This window comes from Corvus kubaryi, unplaced genomic scaffold (assembly GCF_017639235.1).
Source record: "Corvus kubaryi isolate FWS band 111438036 unplaced genomic scaffold, C.kubaryi_AGA036_p1.0 split3-37304, whole genome shotgun sequence".
In the NCBI taxonomy this organism is placed as follows: Eukaryota; Metazoa; Chordata; class Aves; order Passeriformes; family Corvidae; genus Corvus; species Corvus kubaryi.
Genome location: NW_024582087.1, coordinates 501,871 through 517,867, shown reverse-complemented (window position 1 = coordinate 517,867; position 15,997 = coordinate 501,871). Strand labels below are relative to the sequence as shown.

Here is a 15,997-nt window from a genome sequence, read left to right as displayed (position 1 = left end):
CGGTGGGAAGTCCTTTCAGAGGCACTGCTGATGGAGCCTTCCTGAATCCTACTGATCCCTCTGACTCGGATTATAGGCATTAGTAACTAGGCTTTGCAGAAGTGGCTCCTTCTCAGCACCAAGTGGGAGTTTGTTTTATACCTTGTGGTTAAATATATTTGGCCCTTTTCAAGTTGTCCCTTCTCCCGAAGGAAGTCTAAGAAAAGAAATCCATCTCAGCTGCAAGAGTGGAGGAACCTAGAAACAAGGGAATATCTGGTTTTCCTGGCTTTACCACCAAATAATTTGCATTTAAGAAATCAAGCAGTCTTTAGCTTACCCAACCCTGGTGTGGTTTTGGCCTTTTCTCTTCCTTAGCAGGCAAAAAATTAAAAAAAGGAGACTCCCTTGCACCTCTTTCATAATTCCTTGTTGTCTCGTTGGGATCCTGTAGGGCAAGAGCAGCACCAGCTGAGAAAGGCCTCAGACAGGGATGCTGTGGGGTGTTGAAAGGCAGGATCTTTGGGATGCTGGCAGCCAACTTCTTGTTTCAGTTTGCAGTGATCAATCTCCTGCACGGAGTTTGGCCTGGGGATGCTCAGGAACACAAGAGCTCCATGGAAGGGCACTATCAATTTCTTTTTATCTTCCTGATATTGCTCAGTCTGTCTAGTTGAGAAAGTTTTATCCTGCTCAGGAGGATTCCCAGATCCCTGTTTTGCCATTATGGATGACTTAGAGGAGCAGAGTTTGTTTGTGGGCTTTTAATTTTGTTACGGAGTCCTGAGCCCTTTCCCAAGCCTGGGTGGTGGTGGGTGGGTGGAATAGCTCACTGGGTATCCTGGAATTGGGGCAAAGCATGCCATGCATCATCTTCAATTAAACACAGATCAGCCCCAGCAGGAAAAGGAGGTTCCTGCTTTTTAGGTTCTTGAGAGGTGTTAAATTTGTGTATTCGGTCCTGGGCCTTTACACGTTGATGTTGTGCATCGGTGTTCATGTTGGAATTCGAAGCAATAAAGGGGGAATATTTCTTTGGCTGATCCATCACCCTTTCAGGAGGTGCTGATCTCCTGGCAGGGACACTGTCAAGTTGTTCAGCTCCTGTGGCTTTTTTAGGATCTGCCTGAGGAATGTCCTATGGATCGTTCTGGGTGGGGCCTTCAGGATCCCTTTCCAGTCAGGATTGTTGTGTCATTAACTGAACTTTTCTCCTGAGCTAACTGGGGCTCCCTGGTGCCTTTTAAAGAGCTCTGCATCCCTGTGAGTGTCCTGGCTGCTCTCCCTTCCTGTAGCAGGCAAGGTGAGGAATTTCTCTGTAAAATTCACTGCTTCCCAAGGGAATCTCCATCACGATTGCAGCCAAACTAAACTTAGATTGCAATTGCACAGGAGAAGTGAAGTGTAGTCTTTTGTGTCTGGGTGTAATAGAGGAATAGTAATCCTTGGGATAAATCTGTTTCTCCCAGGAGATTCCCAAGTTTCTTCTCCTTAGCAAAATTTCTTCCTGGAGAGTCGTATCCAGTTTATTCAGTGCCTTTAACTTTTGAGTCTTGGATTTTGAGGCTGAAGGAGTCAAAAATTTCCAGGTAATAACTTCCTTCTGTGCAGCCATGGAAGCTGCTGGTAGCAGCTCTGGGGGAAGCAAATTGGTTGTTGGAACATCCATTTGGGTGTGGATTGCAGATCAGCTCTGCTGCAGAGTTCTTTGGAGTTCAGGGTTTGTTGGGAGGGATTTTCTCCATTATGGAACATGGGACAGGTTTTACCTTGTCCCAGTCTCTGTCTCATGGGCTGCCTTGAAGGAGTTCCTGATGTCTTTGGGATGGATGTGGAGCATGAGGCAGTGGCTCCCACCAGGCTGTTCATCCCTCCCCAGCCACAGAAGCTGGCATCTCTGCTGTTTGAGCTTCCAGGTTGGCCCCAAAAGGCATTTATAAACAGGAGGATGGATTCTGGCAGGGTTTTGGAGGTCCTGACACAGCAAGGTTATGTTTGAATTTTTGTGGCAGCAAACTGGGCAGTTGGGACAAAAGCTTTGGAATTCCCACCCCAGAATGTCCTTAGTTTGGTCAGTGTACAGTGAGCCTGAGGGAGAAACTCCCTCCCTGTTCTGGGCAGTTTATTTTCATCTTGTTGTAGAGTGGGAATAGTTTTAACCTCAGTATTTTGCTATTTTGCACTACTGGGAAACTATTTTGTTTATTCAGTGATGTCTCACTTTGGTTCATCTCTGAATTTTGATCTGAAAAGTGTCTTATCAATGGCAGAAAGGATTACAACCAGCTGAAAACATTCCTGATCCATGTTTAACTTCTGGTTGTGGATTCTGGCCTTGGGTCTTTGCAGTGTGGATTTAAGAAACTTTGGTTTTGTTGGGTGGGGAGAGGAATGAGGCTGCAGAGCTTTGGCAGAAGAATCTTGTCAGTGAATGTCCCCAGCAGCTGTGGGGTGGTTTTGGTTTGATTATCTCTCCCTGAGTCAAGCAGTTACTGCGTTTGGACACTGGAGGTTGTCAGGAAGCACTGCTTGGATTTTCCATTCTTTCCAACTGGTCATTTCAGCTGCTCTGGGAGTGCTTGAAGTGGAATAAAGTTGAGCTCTGTCAGCTGCGTCCCCTGACCTGGAAATAATCAATGCAACAGGCTGAAATGCAGCAAAAAACTGTCAGAGCTGCCATGGAGGGAGGGGAGGCAGCCTGTTTCCTTAAAATTTCACTTTAAAATGAATAATTTTGACAACTTTTTCAGGGGGCAGGGAAAAAGAACCTTTTATAGTTGAATCTGCTGGTCACTTCAAACCTTTTTTTTTTTTTTCCCCCTGTCCTTTTTTCTCTTTCCATATGGGACTTCCTGCTTCTGTTTGGTTTGTATTTGGCCTTTTGAGCTTGTCTTATTGCTTGCCTTAGGAGAGGGATTAGCAGTGTGTGCATTTCAAAGCAGGGCAGCACAGTGGATATGCAGATAAAGCCACCAGCACCCCGAGGCTTCCCCCAGGAGCACCTGAAGCACTGGCAGTGCAGATCCCTGCATTCCAGTTTGTGCCGATCCGAAGGTTTTTATCCCAAGCTGTGGTGGTAGCGGGAGTTAGAAATGTGTTGTTCCTTGTTCAGTGCTCCTCTGCCCGAGGTTTTCTTGTTGTGTGACTGTGCCCACCATCTCTGCATGGTTCCTTGAGAAGGTTGTGCCTTTTTTTCCCCAAGTGTTTATATTTTGTTAACTGTGCAGAGTGTGGAATGCTGCTCAGAGCCACCCTGACCTTCCAGCTGCTCCGCTGACACCTTTCACACCTCGGACCTGCCCCAGGGCAGCTTTGCTGTGTGTCCATGTGGCAATTCTCTCCTCCCACCTCTTCCTCAGGGTTTGAAGGGAGCTAATCCCACCCTGTGCCAGGGGGAACTCCCCACCCCGGGAGCTCGTCCCCTTCTCCGAACCGAGCATCCATCCCCTGGGAGCCGCTGCCGGAGCCGCGGGAGCTGCGCTGTGCTCGATGCCGGGCTCGTTTCCTGTTTCTATTCTGGTCGAGAGCAGCTCAGCTCAGCTTCCTGCCTGCGCCTCGCTCACATTCCCCAAACCCCAGCCCTTCCCTCGCCTCGCAGCGCTGCCAGGGCCAGACCCCGCAGGAAGCGGAGCCGAGGACCCAGCGCGGGGCCGGAGCTCCCCCAGCCCAGGACGGGCTCTGGTTCGTTCAGGCCCGGCCACGGTGGTGAGGCAGGTCAGTGCTGGAGCAGGAAATTGCTGCAGGGTGACCAGTTCTGGTCTGGGATCCCGGGCAGTGCTCCGTGCTCTGCCACACGTGTCCCTGCGCTGCCGCAGGATCCAGAGCCGCTCCTGTGCCAGAGCTGCCGTGGAGGGCGACCCTCTGCTCTCCGAGCAGCTCGTGGGGTAGGGCAGGGAAATCAGGCTTTCACTTCCTTTTTGCTGCTGACTTGGCGCCATTGGAGACCCTTTAAAAGGTGTGGAAGCCTCTTGTGAGTCTGATGTTGGATGTTTGATCCTCCTCCTCTGCCCTTTCCTTCGCAGCTGAGCCCTGCCAGAGGGTGAACCCCCCGTGCTGGGAGGGAGGGGCTCTGTTGGTGTGACCTTCCTCTGCTGCGTGGAGCAGTTGCAGGGATAACCGAGGGTGTTTAACCCTGTGGTGCTTTAAACACCACCACACCTGAACTCTCGCTCCACAGGAATCATTACCCTCTTACTGTGCTTCTGGCACGCTGGATTGACTTGTCTTGGAGACATGTGGGATCATAAATGCCATGGGGAAAACTCCTTCCACATGGTGCCCACGTGTGGGGCATGGCAGGGGCCCAAGGCTCAGCTGCTCCCATGGGCTGGGATGGGTCCACATGCCGGGATCCCAAACCAGTCCTGGTAATGGGAGGAGCTGTATGATTGGCTTTTATTACAATTTTGAATCTGTAAAGTAGAAGCCTCTATTTAAGGAAATAAAAAAAAAGATTTAATTTCCTGAACTGACAAGAAGTGACATCTCCAGGAATGGACTGTTCTGGCGCCCTGACCCCAAGGGCAGCACCGGGCCCACGTCAGCGCCTGGCCTGGGCCAGGTTTCCATGGATATGTTACCATTTCCCGTGCCTGCTCACCGCTCTGAGCCAGGAGAGAGGAGCAGTTCCTTGATTCTCTCCAAACGTGTCTCCAGTCTCCCCATCCCACCCGGAGCAGCACCCCCAGGCCTGGGGTGGCACTGCAGACAGCTCTGGATGGAAATGGTTTCTCTGGAGATGCCCCAGTGCCAAGGGGCCGTCGCTGCCTTCCCACAGGTACCACGGAGTTTGGGAAGGAGCTGCCGGATCCTACAATCAGCCCAGGATCACAAAATGGGTTGGGTTGGAAGGGACCCTAAAGATCATCCAGTTCCACCCCCCTGCCATGGCCAGGGACACCTTCCAGGGAAAGGACCACGGGATTCACCATGCTTGCAAATGCCTGAGACCTTAGAAATCTTGTTCCATCCTAAAATCTTTCTCCTGCTTTTTTAGAAAATGGTCCCGTCACTGTTAATTGTTTCAGAGGCTGATGAGAATACTAAAAGCTGATTTATCTTAAAATCCAAAGTACTGTCTGAGCAGGGGCCTTTTTATTTTTGTAATAATTTCAGCCTCCTGCCTTTGCTGCTTCCCTTTGCCCACCCTGGCTAGCATGGTTGGCATGGTGGCACAATCACATGCTGGGATGACTAAATGCTTTGGAGTCTCGTTGTGTGGAGCATGAGCCTGGAAAGCGCCTTCCAGAGAAGCTGGGGAATGGGAATATCCTCCTGGCTGGCAGTGGAGGGGGAACTTCCTGCCTCCTCCATGATTCTGTGTTTTGTGTGAGCTGGAATTTGTCTTCACACTTGGATGAGGAGACCTAAAGTCCTGCAGAAGGAAAACAAAAGCTCTTTGAATAAACAGGTCTGTCAGCTGGGGCCTGCACTCATTTCCCTCCTGCAGCTGCCTTTTCCAAAACCAGCCTTTCCCATTGACGGGATCGACTTGTAGATCCCTGCATCCCCACAACGTCAGAAATCCCGTGAGAGCATCCTCTGGTGCTGCTGCCGTGTTGCTTTGTCCTGTGCCCAGGATCCTCCTGCCTCTTTCCTGCAGCTCGTTTTGGGGTCAGTGTTGCTGTAGGAGCTGGAGGTTTCACCTTTCGTGTGGCAGCACTGCTGGATGGACGGGACAGCTTCTGGGACAGCTGGAGTGACACCGCTCTGTCCGGGAAAATTCCGCAGTTCCCTGCTGCCTTGGATGTTTGATGTTGTACCAATGTTTATCTAAAGCTGGGAGTATTTTTCATCAGATGAGCAGCCCCCAAAGGGTTAAATGGAAACTCTTGTGTGGGGTTTGGCTTTTGCATCTCCCAGGGTCCTGCGGAAGAGCCCAGCACTCTCCGGGTGGGAATGCTGCCCTTCCACATGGCGGGTTCTCCCTCCAGCGACATCTTGTTCTGTGGATGAATCATGTTACTCCTTCTCTACTTTGTGCTGCAACTACAGCTCTGAATCTCTGCTCTCCAAAGACTGAGGAGATGAGATTTGTTCGTCTGCTCCATGCTTGGAGGGGGAGGAAAGTCCCCTCGCCCTCCCTTTTTTTTTTAAATTTATTTTATTTTATTTTATTTTACTTTATTTTATTTTATTTGGAGGGGGAAGAGAAGGAGGGGTGGCACAGGGTAGGAGCAGGAGATGTGATTAAAGCTCCTGCCGAGGAGATCTGTGGGAGTGGAGTATCGACCTCTGAAAAATCAATGGCTGCTGCGGTAGCAGCGCCGGCTGTTCCGCAAGGCTCCCGGTGCAGGAATGTGGCAGAGCCAGCAGCACTTCCCTCTGTCCTCCTCCCTGCTCCATTCTGTGCCTGCTCTCTGCCAGCCGACCAGACTCACCTAGATTTACTGAGCTGGATTAGAACAGCAGCTTATTTTTGCAATCAGAGTAAAATTTCTCATGTGGCACCGAGCCCCTCCTCCTGCCAGCCTCCTCTCCGAAGGCTCCCTTCCCTGCAGTGCAGCTCGAGCCAGCAGCTTCTCCCAGTTTGTCTGGAGCCAGCCTGGAAGAATGAGCTTTTCAGCTTCTTTTTTGAGCAAGGAAACTGCACGAATCTCTCTGGCATGTTCCAGTCCCCATCTTAGGTTTGTAATTGTCAGCACTGCTGCCTGAGAGGAGCTAAAACTCCTTGGAAGGGAAGGGAATATGGACTCTGTAGCAGAGGCTGAAGCCTTGCTGCTGTTACCTCACTGGTGTTTGTTTTAGTGGGCAGGTGTTTTCCCCTTGAAGTAGTAAAGTCTGGCACTTCCTTCCTCTCCCTAAGGACTGCGGGGATGAGTGAGTGGCACGTGAGGACTCCCAGGTCCTTATGGCACACTCAGTTTGGTACCAGGATCTTGATGTTTTTTCTCTTGCTGAACTCAAGAACTGTCTGATTTCTAGTTGCCCGCACGTCGTCATCATGCTCAGATCAGAGGTTGAGCTTCCAGGGATGTATCTGAGGGGCCAATCCCAGTGACTTCATTGCAAATAAATCCCTTTGTTCCTTCTGACTGCTGGTCTTATCCCGTTTGGAAGGAGGACCTAAGAGAAGGGGAAAGGCCATGAATTCACAGAGCTTTCCTAAAGCATGGAAATGCAGTGTGCAGCCCGTGCTGGTGTGACAGTGAGCTTCCTTCTGAGCATTCCCAGTTTCTTACGCCAGGAAAAAGTTATCCTTCCTTGTTGAACTAAAACCGGGCTCCTCAGCTCCTCGGAGAGTGGTGGGCAAGAGCCACGTGGCAGTGGAGGAAGCCGAGCCTGGCCAGGGGTCACCGACTCGTGTTGCTGGGCTTTGGATGTATTTGATTCGTCTTCAGTCATCCTGGGAATGTGGATGGACGTATTTCCCACACAAATACGAGCATAAAATCAGGGGCAGGTAAACTGGCAGCTTCAAAATCCGTGGTTTTAGTTTCTCTCCCACTCCTCCCAAAGTGTGACGGGACAGAGCACTCAGGGACAGAGGGTGACCAGGGTCTTCCACTTGCAGGGTCTCCAGAAAGGTTCTGGACATGGTGAGAGGTTTTATGGGAAAGACATGCTGCACGTGTCCTTCCTCCTCCCCTTTGTGTCTTGTCCAGCCCATCCTCACACCAGGAATGCTCCAGAAGGTGCTTTTGGTGCTGGAAAGATGGACTTGCGTTCCTCTCCACAGTAACTGGTGGTAGAAGAGCAGAGCAAGGGGAATGATGGTCATCCCTGGTCCGAGTTGTGTGTTTTTGGGATAGGACAGGACTTGGAAGATCTCTGTTCTGACTCTTGATTTGTCAGCTTTGGAGACACTGGATGATAAATCTCTCTGGATGAAAAGTATCAACTGGGTTTCCACTGGAGCTGAACTTGGTCCTAAGCTCCAGCTTCTGGTTTCTGCTGGGGGAGCAACCTGCAAGGGGCACAGCAGGAAGGCACTGGGGCTGCAGGGCCTCCAGAGCCTTCTGTCACTGTGGGCGTGCTTGAATGGAGCACGGGGAAGTCTCCAGGAGAGAGTGTTTTGTGGAGCATGAGATGCAGGATTCAGTTGTCTGTGCTGCCAAAGGAGGAACAAGTCTATCCATGTCCCTAAAATAGCAGGGAGATCCTGCCAGTCAGCTGTGTGATTGTTGTGATGGAGAGGATTGAGGTATTTTGGGTGTGGAAATAAAGGGGAAGAAAAGGACAAGCTTGTGATTTTTAAATGTTGGTAGTTCTTGAGTAAGTGGAAAAGCAACTGCACAGAAAAAGGAGCTTGTAATAGAAAGTGGGTATTTCAATTAGAAGGAAGGAAGAGGCTTTTTCCCTTTCAGAAAGAACTGGAGAGTAAATTTAGCCATTGTTCTCTGGTCTTGCTTGTGAGCATCTTATGGAAACAACTGGCCTTACAGAATTTATAAGCTCCACCGCATGCTCACCTCAGACCATAATTTCCTTGAGTACTGTCTGGTGATCCGATCGTGCGGAGATCATTCCCTCTTCCCACGTGGAAGGACCGAGGCTGGGGATGGGCAGGGGAGGCTGCAGTCCCTGCTCAGAAATTCCATTTGCTTTCTGGTCAGTCTTCCTGCTCTTCCAGATCAGGGGGATGGGCCGACACAGAGCCTTGAGTCTCTCTGCTCCTCTGGGATTTTGTTACCTTGATCTTAAGTATTTCTCGTTGTTTCATCTCTCTGTTTGTTTAACAAATGAGCTGTATCAGAGAGAGGGGTGGTGGTTCCTGCTGCCAGATAAAAGAATCCCGGCTGCTTCCAGCACAAGCCACTCGGCTCCTTGTGCTGGTCATGCCAGGACTTGCAACCCTTTCCCTGCGAGGGATGAACTCCCCTGCCCCCTCCTCTGGGTACCAAATCGTGTGAGTTCAGGCATGGTTTTGTTGTGGTGTGAAAAGGAGGCGTTGGGGCCGAGTCCCTGTTTGTCAGCAGCACCGACAGCCCCGCGCTGGCACCGGCCAGGCTCGGGCATCCAATCGCAGCTGGAACCGCTCTCGTTCCAGGGTCCCCGTGGGCTTCCGCTATCAGGTCACATCCCAAAATAACACTGGGCAGTATTTCAAGTGAAGAAACTCAGGCTTTGGGGCTGCAGCCAGCCTGGAGTGTGAGATTCTGTGTGAAATAGTTGGAATCCCTCCAGCGTTTTTGATCTGCATGGCAGATGAGCAATAAAATGCATAAAAAACGCATTGGAAACACGTGAGGAAATTCTCCAGACCCTGACGTTTCCTTGAGTTGGCAGAGTTGCTGCTGCCGAGCCTCACCTCCTGTCTCGGCTCCCTGGCTGTGCTGGCGGGAGCAGGGAAGGGGAGAGCCCTTCTCCCGCTGCTGCCGTGGCTTTCCAGGTCTCCTCCTGATGCTCCGTGGGAGGCAAATAAAACCTCCCAGGCCCTCTGCTCTTGGGCTTCGTCCAGAACCCACTGACGGCAGCAGGTCTCCATTATTTCCAGGAGGTTTTATTGTTTTTAAAGGCTTCTCTGCTACGGCTGCCCTGAAAACAACCTGTAGGGAGATGCAGGGATTTCCTTTTCCCCTGGTTTGGGGGTATCAGAGCTGGAGGTGTCCTTTAGGTTTAATTAACCCACGGTGCCTTGGTGCTTGACATCTCGAGAGAGAATTTGATGGGAGGAAACCAGCTCCCCACTGGTGAGCTGCTGGGGCTCACCCATTCCAGTCCGTGTTTTCTCCTTCCCCTTGCAGGAGTTTCCCTTCTGAGCAGCTCAGTCCTGCTGAATAACACACTCAGAAAATGCTGCTGTGCTGGCAGAACCCTTCTTTGCTGGGAAATGACTTTATTGCTGGAATTCATAAAATTTACGTATCTTTGGAGGTGAAAGTCGCTTCAGGAGTTACTTGATTTTCATGGTCCTGTTTCAACTCATGTCCCAACAGCCAGGAAAGGGGGATGTGTAGTTCACTTTTAACTCATTTAAACTGATAATCTGGGAGCCTGATTAACAGCTAAAGCGCTGCTCTTCCTCTGGGGGTCCCTCACGTTGTGTCAGCAATGCAGAGGGGCCCCGCTCACAGCGGCAAAGCCACCCACACCCACCTGCTTAATTAAACCTGGATGTTTTTAAGTGACTTGGGTACCAAAGCCTGGATCCACAGGCAAGGTTGAAGACCAGCTCTGGAGATTGTTACCTAGTTCTTAGGAGTTAATTTATTAGGAGAATATTAGAACTATTACCTAGTTCTTAGGAGTTAATTTTCAAACTGTTTTTAACATTACTTTGTTTTATGTCTCGCAGATATTTTCGTGTCTGGCACTACCAAGCCTTGCCCTCTTAAGCTGCCCAGTTCATGTAGAATATTGCCCAGGCCATGGGGCAGTGACCTCTGCACATCCCGAGGTCCCTCCATCCAAAACCTTCTCTCTTGCCCTTGGAGAAGCGCTTACCCCCAGATAAAGGAAGGAAGCTCACATTTCACCCTGCACACTTTGTCTGTAGCTGTTCTTTCATGCCAGTGTTTGTCTCAGGTGCACATTTTTAATGTGGGGTTTTTTTTTTTCCTTTGAGCCTGAAAGCCCCTCATCTCTGCAGCCCAGGCACTGCCCCTCTGCTCTCCAGGTTTAACTGCTCTGGAATTCTGTACCACAGAAGCTCCTGGTGGTGTGGATTTTAAAGCTGGAAACGGGTTTGGCCTCCAACTTCATTTCAGCGATGAGGAAAAACAGTGATTGGATGCACTTGGTGATTCAAACTGAAACTACCTTCATATATTGAAGGGACATGCCAGTATTTCCGTCCAGTTGTAGGCTGGACTGAACTGGTTCCTGGCTGGACATTCTGATCCCTTAATTGGCTCTGGGGGGAGTCTCTTTGTGTGTCTTGTATCAGTGGCTGCAGTTGGGTGCAGTAAGTCTCAGGGAGAGGAGTGTTTTGCTCTTGATTGTTTATGTTGGTTGATGCTTTTTAATGCAAAATGTTGGAAATAATGTCTCTTTACTCCCACTTCAGATGGTTTCCGCAGTAGGAATGTGGGATTTGTCAAAGTTGTCCAGGGAAAAACACCCAAATAGCTGCATAGAGGAGCGATGCTTTTGATGTTACAATGGGAAAGTAGTGAAAATTGCGAGAGATCTCAGACACTATTTTTAGGCTTTTTCTGCAGTTTTTTAGCTTTCATTGAAATAAAACAAAGCTTTTTTTTTTCCCCCCCCCTCAGGAAGATAATACTTGAGCAGTAAGCAAATATACCTCAGAGACTGTGGTGCAGGAAATGAGCTCTTCAACAGGAGCAGTAATGGAAGGGGAGGGAGGACAGGCTCTGCACTAAATCATCCCACCAAGTGTCTGGGCTCTGCAGCTCCAATGTGACATTTGCCAGCATTTGTTAGAAGCATTTTGATCAAATTCCATTAAAACAGAGGCAATTGCCCTACTGTAGCAGCTGAACGTGGTGCTGATGCCCAGCTCTGCCCTCTGTCCTCCTGAATGCCCCTGTCCCACGGGGGTGATGAGGTGGTTGGGTGTCACCTGTGTTGGCTTTTATTCCTCCATGACTCCACTTCTTCTCCATGACTTCCACTCCCTGGATGTGCTGTCAGAGCCTTTCCACATCCCCTAGCAGGCAGGTGTTAGGAGTGAGGGCTCCTGCTTCCCAAGGCTGATGAGTTGCAGTATCTGGTGTCCCAGGTCCTTCTGCACTGCCAGAGCTGGGAAAACATTCCCTGAACTGCTGCTGAACCAGGAATTGTGCCGTCAGTGTAAATGAAACCAGGGTGTCCAGGTGATTTATCAGCTGGCTTGGCCTTTCTCCGTGGGGTTTAAATGAGGTTGGCGCTGCTCGTGCTGCTCCGCTGAATTCTGTGCAGGGAAAATGACCTGGGATTCCCTCGGGGCTCACCCAGAACCCTTCTGATTCAGAGCTGATTGCTCTGGAAGACTTAGGAAGAGTGAGTGAAGTCCTGGTAAGCTTTGGCCTCCACTTCTTCACCTGCTGTGATCCTTTGAACCTCTGGCAGAGATTTTATCTAATCCCTGGAATAGTTACAACTTCCCAGCTTTCTGTTCAAATACGCTGCCACTTCCTCTGGCTTGGGCTCTCCCTGACTCATTCACTGCAGGCCAAGCCTGAACAGCTGATGCACCTTGTTATCAACCAGCCAGCACAATTGGGCACGTTGGATCTGCACATCAATTCCTTGGAATTATCCCCATTTTCACACTTGCCAGCTGGTTTTTGATGCTGTCGCTTTGCTGCTGTGGCAATTGGAGGTTTCAGCTCTCTTAGGCTTTTTGTGCTTTTCTTCTCCAAGGTGAATACATGCAGGAGGAAGGGTGTTTTCTAGCCTTGCCTTCGAGAAAAGCCAAACTTTACAGGTTGATGCAGTAACTGCTAATTTTTGCTGTCTTTGAAGAAAGGGAAGTGGGAACCCTGAAGAGTATTTTATGGTTTTCTTTTAAATCTCTGTTTAGTTTGTTTTTATCCATCTCAAGTGAGTAGTTTCCCAGCTCATAGGAGGTTTATGAATTAATTATGGTGAGGCAGGAGTTTTCTGTCTTTCAGAGGCTGAGCCACGTTTCCCTTCCAAGCCACGATCACATGGACTGTCTCCTGTGTTTGCAGTTTTACGTCTGCTGTTGATGCATTCTTTAACTTCCCACCTCCAAACTGAATTAAAAAGAGCAAGTAGGAGAATTAGCCAGTTGTTTGGGCCATCAGCAAACCAGCTCAGGAGCTCCTGGGTTCAGACTGGCAGCAGGATAAGACACGTCTGGCAGTTGCCTCAGTCTGCAGCAGCCTTTGGTACCAAGAGTAAACAGAGTTCACTGACTCCTGTGTGCAACATGCCCAGGGACAAATGCTCTTTCTGAGTGGTGTGGGAGGGAGCAGCCTCACAGCTCTGCGTCTTTGGCTGATGTGTTTCTGTGCCCTGCAGGACCTGTCTGGTTCCATAGATGACCTGCCCATGGGGACCGAAGGAGCCCTGAGCCCTGGAGTAAGCACATCAGGGATTTCCAGCAGCCAAGGAGAGCAGAGTAACCCAGCTCAGTCTCCTTTCTCGCCACATACCTCTCCTCACCTGCCAGGCATCAGAGGACCCTCCCCCTCCCCAGTTGGATCTCCAGCCAGCGTTGCTCAGTCCCGCTCCGGTCCCCTTTCACCTGCTGCAGTCCCAGGTAACCCCACACCTCCCGGGCTCTGCCGGGGCTGGACTGGGGTGCCCGGTGGGGAGGAACTGCCCAGTGTCAGCACTGTGTGGTTACTGAGGCCCTGTGAGCCCGTTTGTTTGGGAGAGATGTCTGCAGCTTTCCAGGGATGGGTGGGATGCTGGTAAACCAGCAGTGCCATTGTCCACGCTGCCCGATGTGACCACTTGCTGTTGTTGTTCCTCGCTGTGGCCAGCATCCCCTTGGCCTGGGGTTGTTTGGGGTTCTGGGATGTGACTCTGCTGCCTGCTGGCTCTGTGGCGAGCAGCTGGTGAGGATCTCTCTCCTTTTTGTGGCACAGGCAATCAGATGCCTCCCCGCCCACCCAGTGGCCAGTCAGACACAATCCTGCACCCCTCCATGAACCAGTCGAGCATCGCGCAGGACCGAGGTGGGTCACGCCAGCCGGATGTGGTTATTTAAATTACCTGGCCTGGGGACACGGCTTCTGTGGGAGAGAGCACTGAAAGGCTGCCCCAGGATTACAGGCTGAAGTGTTGAGGCACCTTGCAGTAAATTCAGCTGCTGGTGGCTGTTTGTCCTCTAAATGTTCCATCCAAGCTGGTGCTTTGGCTTGTAAGGTGTTTTCTCTGTCTTCTTAACGTGCTTTCCTGTGCATGTTCTTGCCCATGACTTTAAGCTTCAAAACAGGGGGTGCTCACAACAATATTGTGTGCCTTTCCCCTCTGAGAGAGTAAGATTTTGGGGGGAAAAATGCATGTAAAATTTCAGCTCTCCTGGCCGAAGGTATGGAGTTGTCACCCTGAGAAAACAAACAAGCAAACAAAAACCAAGAGCAAGAAGCCCCAAGGATTTGCAGAGCTGTACTGGCTTCTGCTGTGACACTAAGGAGGTTTTTTTCCTTGGCTAAAACAGGAAATTGGATCTGTTATCTGCTCAGATAACACTGGCTCCTTAATGCAACCACTAAAATGTGTCCAGGCTGTTGCTGGAGGATTTTGTCCGTGCTGGGGGTTGTTGTTTCCTGGAACACGTGTGTGCAGTGGCTGCTCTGGATGCTTCACACTAACGATGTGCTCACTCCTGGTGTGCAGGGTACATGCAGAGGAACCCCCAGATGCCCCAGTACAGCTCCCCCCAGCCCGGCTCAGCCTTATCCCCCCGGCAGTCCTCGGGAGCACAGATGCACGCCGGCATGGGGCCCTACCAGCAGAACTCCATGGGAAGCTACGGACCCCAGGGCGGGCAGTACGGACCTCAAGGTGGGAACTGAGCCAGCAAAGGCCTCTCTCTATCCTGATACGTCTTGTTGGGGCCCCAGGCTGCCCAGAGAAGATGTGGCTGCCCCATCCCTGGAAGTGTTCAAGGCCGGGTTGGAGCGACCTGGGGTGGTGGAAGGTGTCCCTGCCCATGGGATGATCTTCAAGGTCCCTTCCAAACCATTCCGTGATAAATGTTTTGATTTGTCCCCTCTTAATGTGTGGGTGATACCAACCAGAGCTTTGCTTCTGTTGAGGCTGATGGAATGTGTTGCTTTCAGGGATAGTTGTACTTCTAAAAGTAGGATTCTTCCTCCTTATTTAGAAGTAAGCAGGTTGTGCATCCCATGTAACAGTGACAAAGGGATGGCTCTCTTCGGAGAGGACGATGATGAAGTGTTGCCTGTTTTGGGAAGGGTTAATGTGGGATTTCCCATCCTCTCCTGGGCCATTTAGCTCTCCGTGCTGGGTTGAGGTTTGGGAGAGTTTCAGGCAGCTTCTGAATCGATGTTGTTACTTGGCTGTGTCAAAACACATTTTACGTGGCTTATATCCAAGTACTTTGACTTTGTGTTGAGGTGTGAACACTCCCCCTCATCTCTGTTAGTGATCTTTAAATATTTGCTGATAGAAGATTTTTATGGTGATTCATAAACTTAACTGGTTCAATGATGTTGTCTTCCCCTCTTTCCCCAGGAGGTTACCCCAGGCAGCCAAACTACAACGCCATGTCCAATGCCAACTACCCCAGCCCAGGCATGGGGGGCAGCATGAACCCCATGGGGGCCGGGAGCCAGATGCACGGGCAGAGCGGAGTGCCCCCGTACAGCGGCATCCCCCCGGGCAGGATGGGCCACGCCGCCATGGGCAACCGGCCCTACGGCCCCAACATGGCCAACATGCCCCCCCAGGTGGGCAGCGGGATGTGCCCCCCGCCCGCCGGCATGAACCGCAAGGCGCAGGAGGCCGCGGCCGCCGCCATGCACGCTGCTGCCAACTCCATCCAGAACAGGTAGGGAGGCACAGGCCCTGCCCGCTGCCACAGGGCTGCGTGGAGTAACCCGTGCTCGGGGAGATGCTCAGAGGGGCTTCCGGGAAGGTTTGTCCTTCTTGGAGGTTTGGTTCTCAAAGGAAGCGAGTGAAGGCTGGAGGAGCTGGGTGTTGGGATGCTCAGAGCAGCTGTGGCTGCTCCATCCCTGGAAGAGTCTGAGGCCAGGTTGGATGGGGCTTGGAGCAACCTGGGTAGTGGAAAGCGTCCCTGCCCATGGCAGGAGTACAACAGGGGATGATCTTTAGGGTCTGTCCAACGCAAAGCATTCCAGGATTCTCTACATCATTTATGACATACTTAGGGAATTTTTAAATCTTCATCGGTGAAATTATTTAACTCTGAGATCCCTTCAGTTGTTTTTGCATTTTGCTTTCTGGTCTTCTCTGTTCCCTGGGTGACTTGGAGATGCTGCCCCGGTGCTGCAGCCCCTAAATCCAGCAGCCACCCAGCTGTGTGTGTGATCCGAGGCATTGCTTGTCCAGTGTGAGGAACTTCTTCCTTTTAGGGCCTTGATGAGCAGCTGTGGGAAAGGAGCTGGAATTCAGCTCTGAACTCTGCACTATTTTCTGTGGTTGTTTTTTCCTTTATTGCCCATTTCAGAAG

The 15,997-nt window shown here is 50.9% G+C and overlaps 1 protein-coding gene across 2 annotated transcripts in view; it reads left to right on the top strand.

Annotated features, from left to right (window-relative positions):
* Positions 1-15,997, top strand: part of ARID1A (AT-rich interaction domain 1A) — a 55,158-nt gene that overhangs the window by 25,371 nt on the left and 13,790 nt on the right. For both annotated transcript variants that reach the window (XM_042015624.1, XM_042015623.1), the window contains exons 5-8: positions 12,853-13,093; positions 13,425-13,514; positions 14,179-14,346; positions 15,040-15,355. In XM_042015624.1, the coding sequence (XP_041871558.1) occupies positions 12,853-13,093; positions 13,425-13,514; positions 14,179-14,346; positions 15,040-15,355 (815 nt within the window). The remainder of the gene's footprint in view (positions 1-12,852; positions 13,094-13,424; positions 13,515-14,178; positions 14,347-15,039; positions 15,356-15,997) is intronic.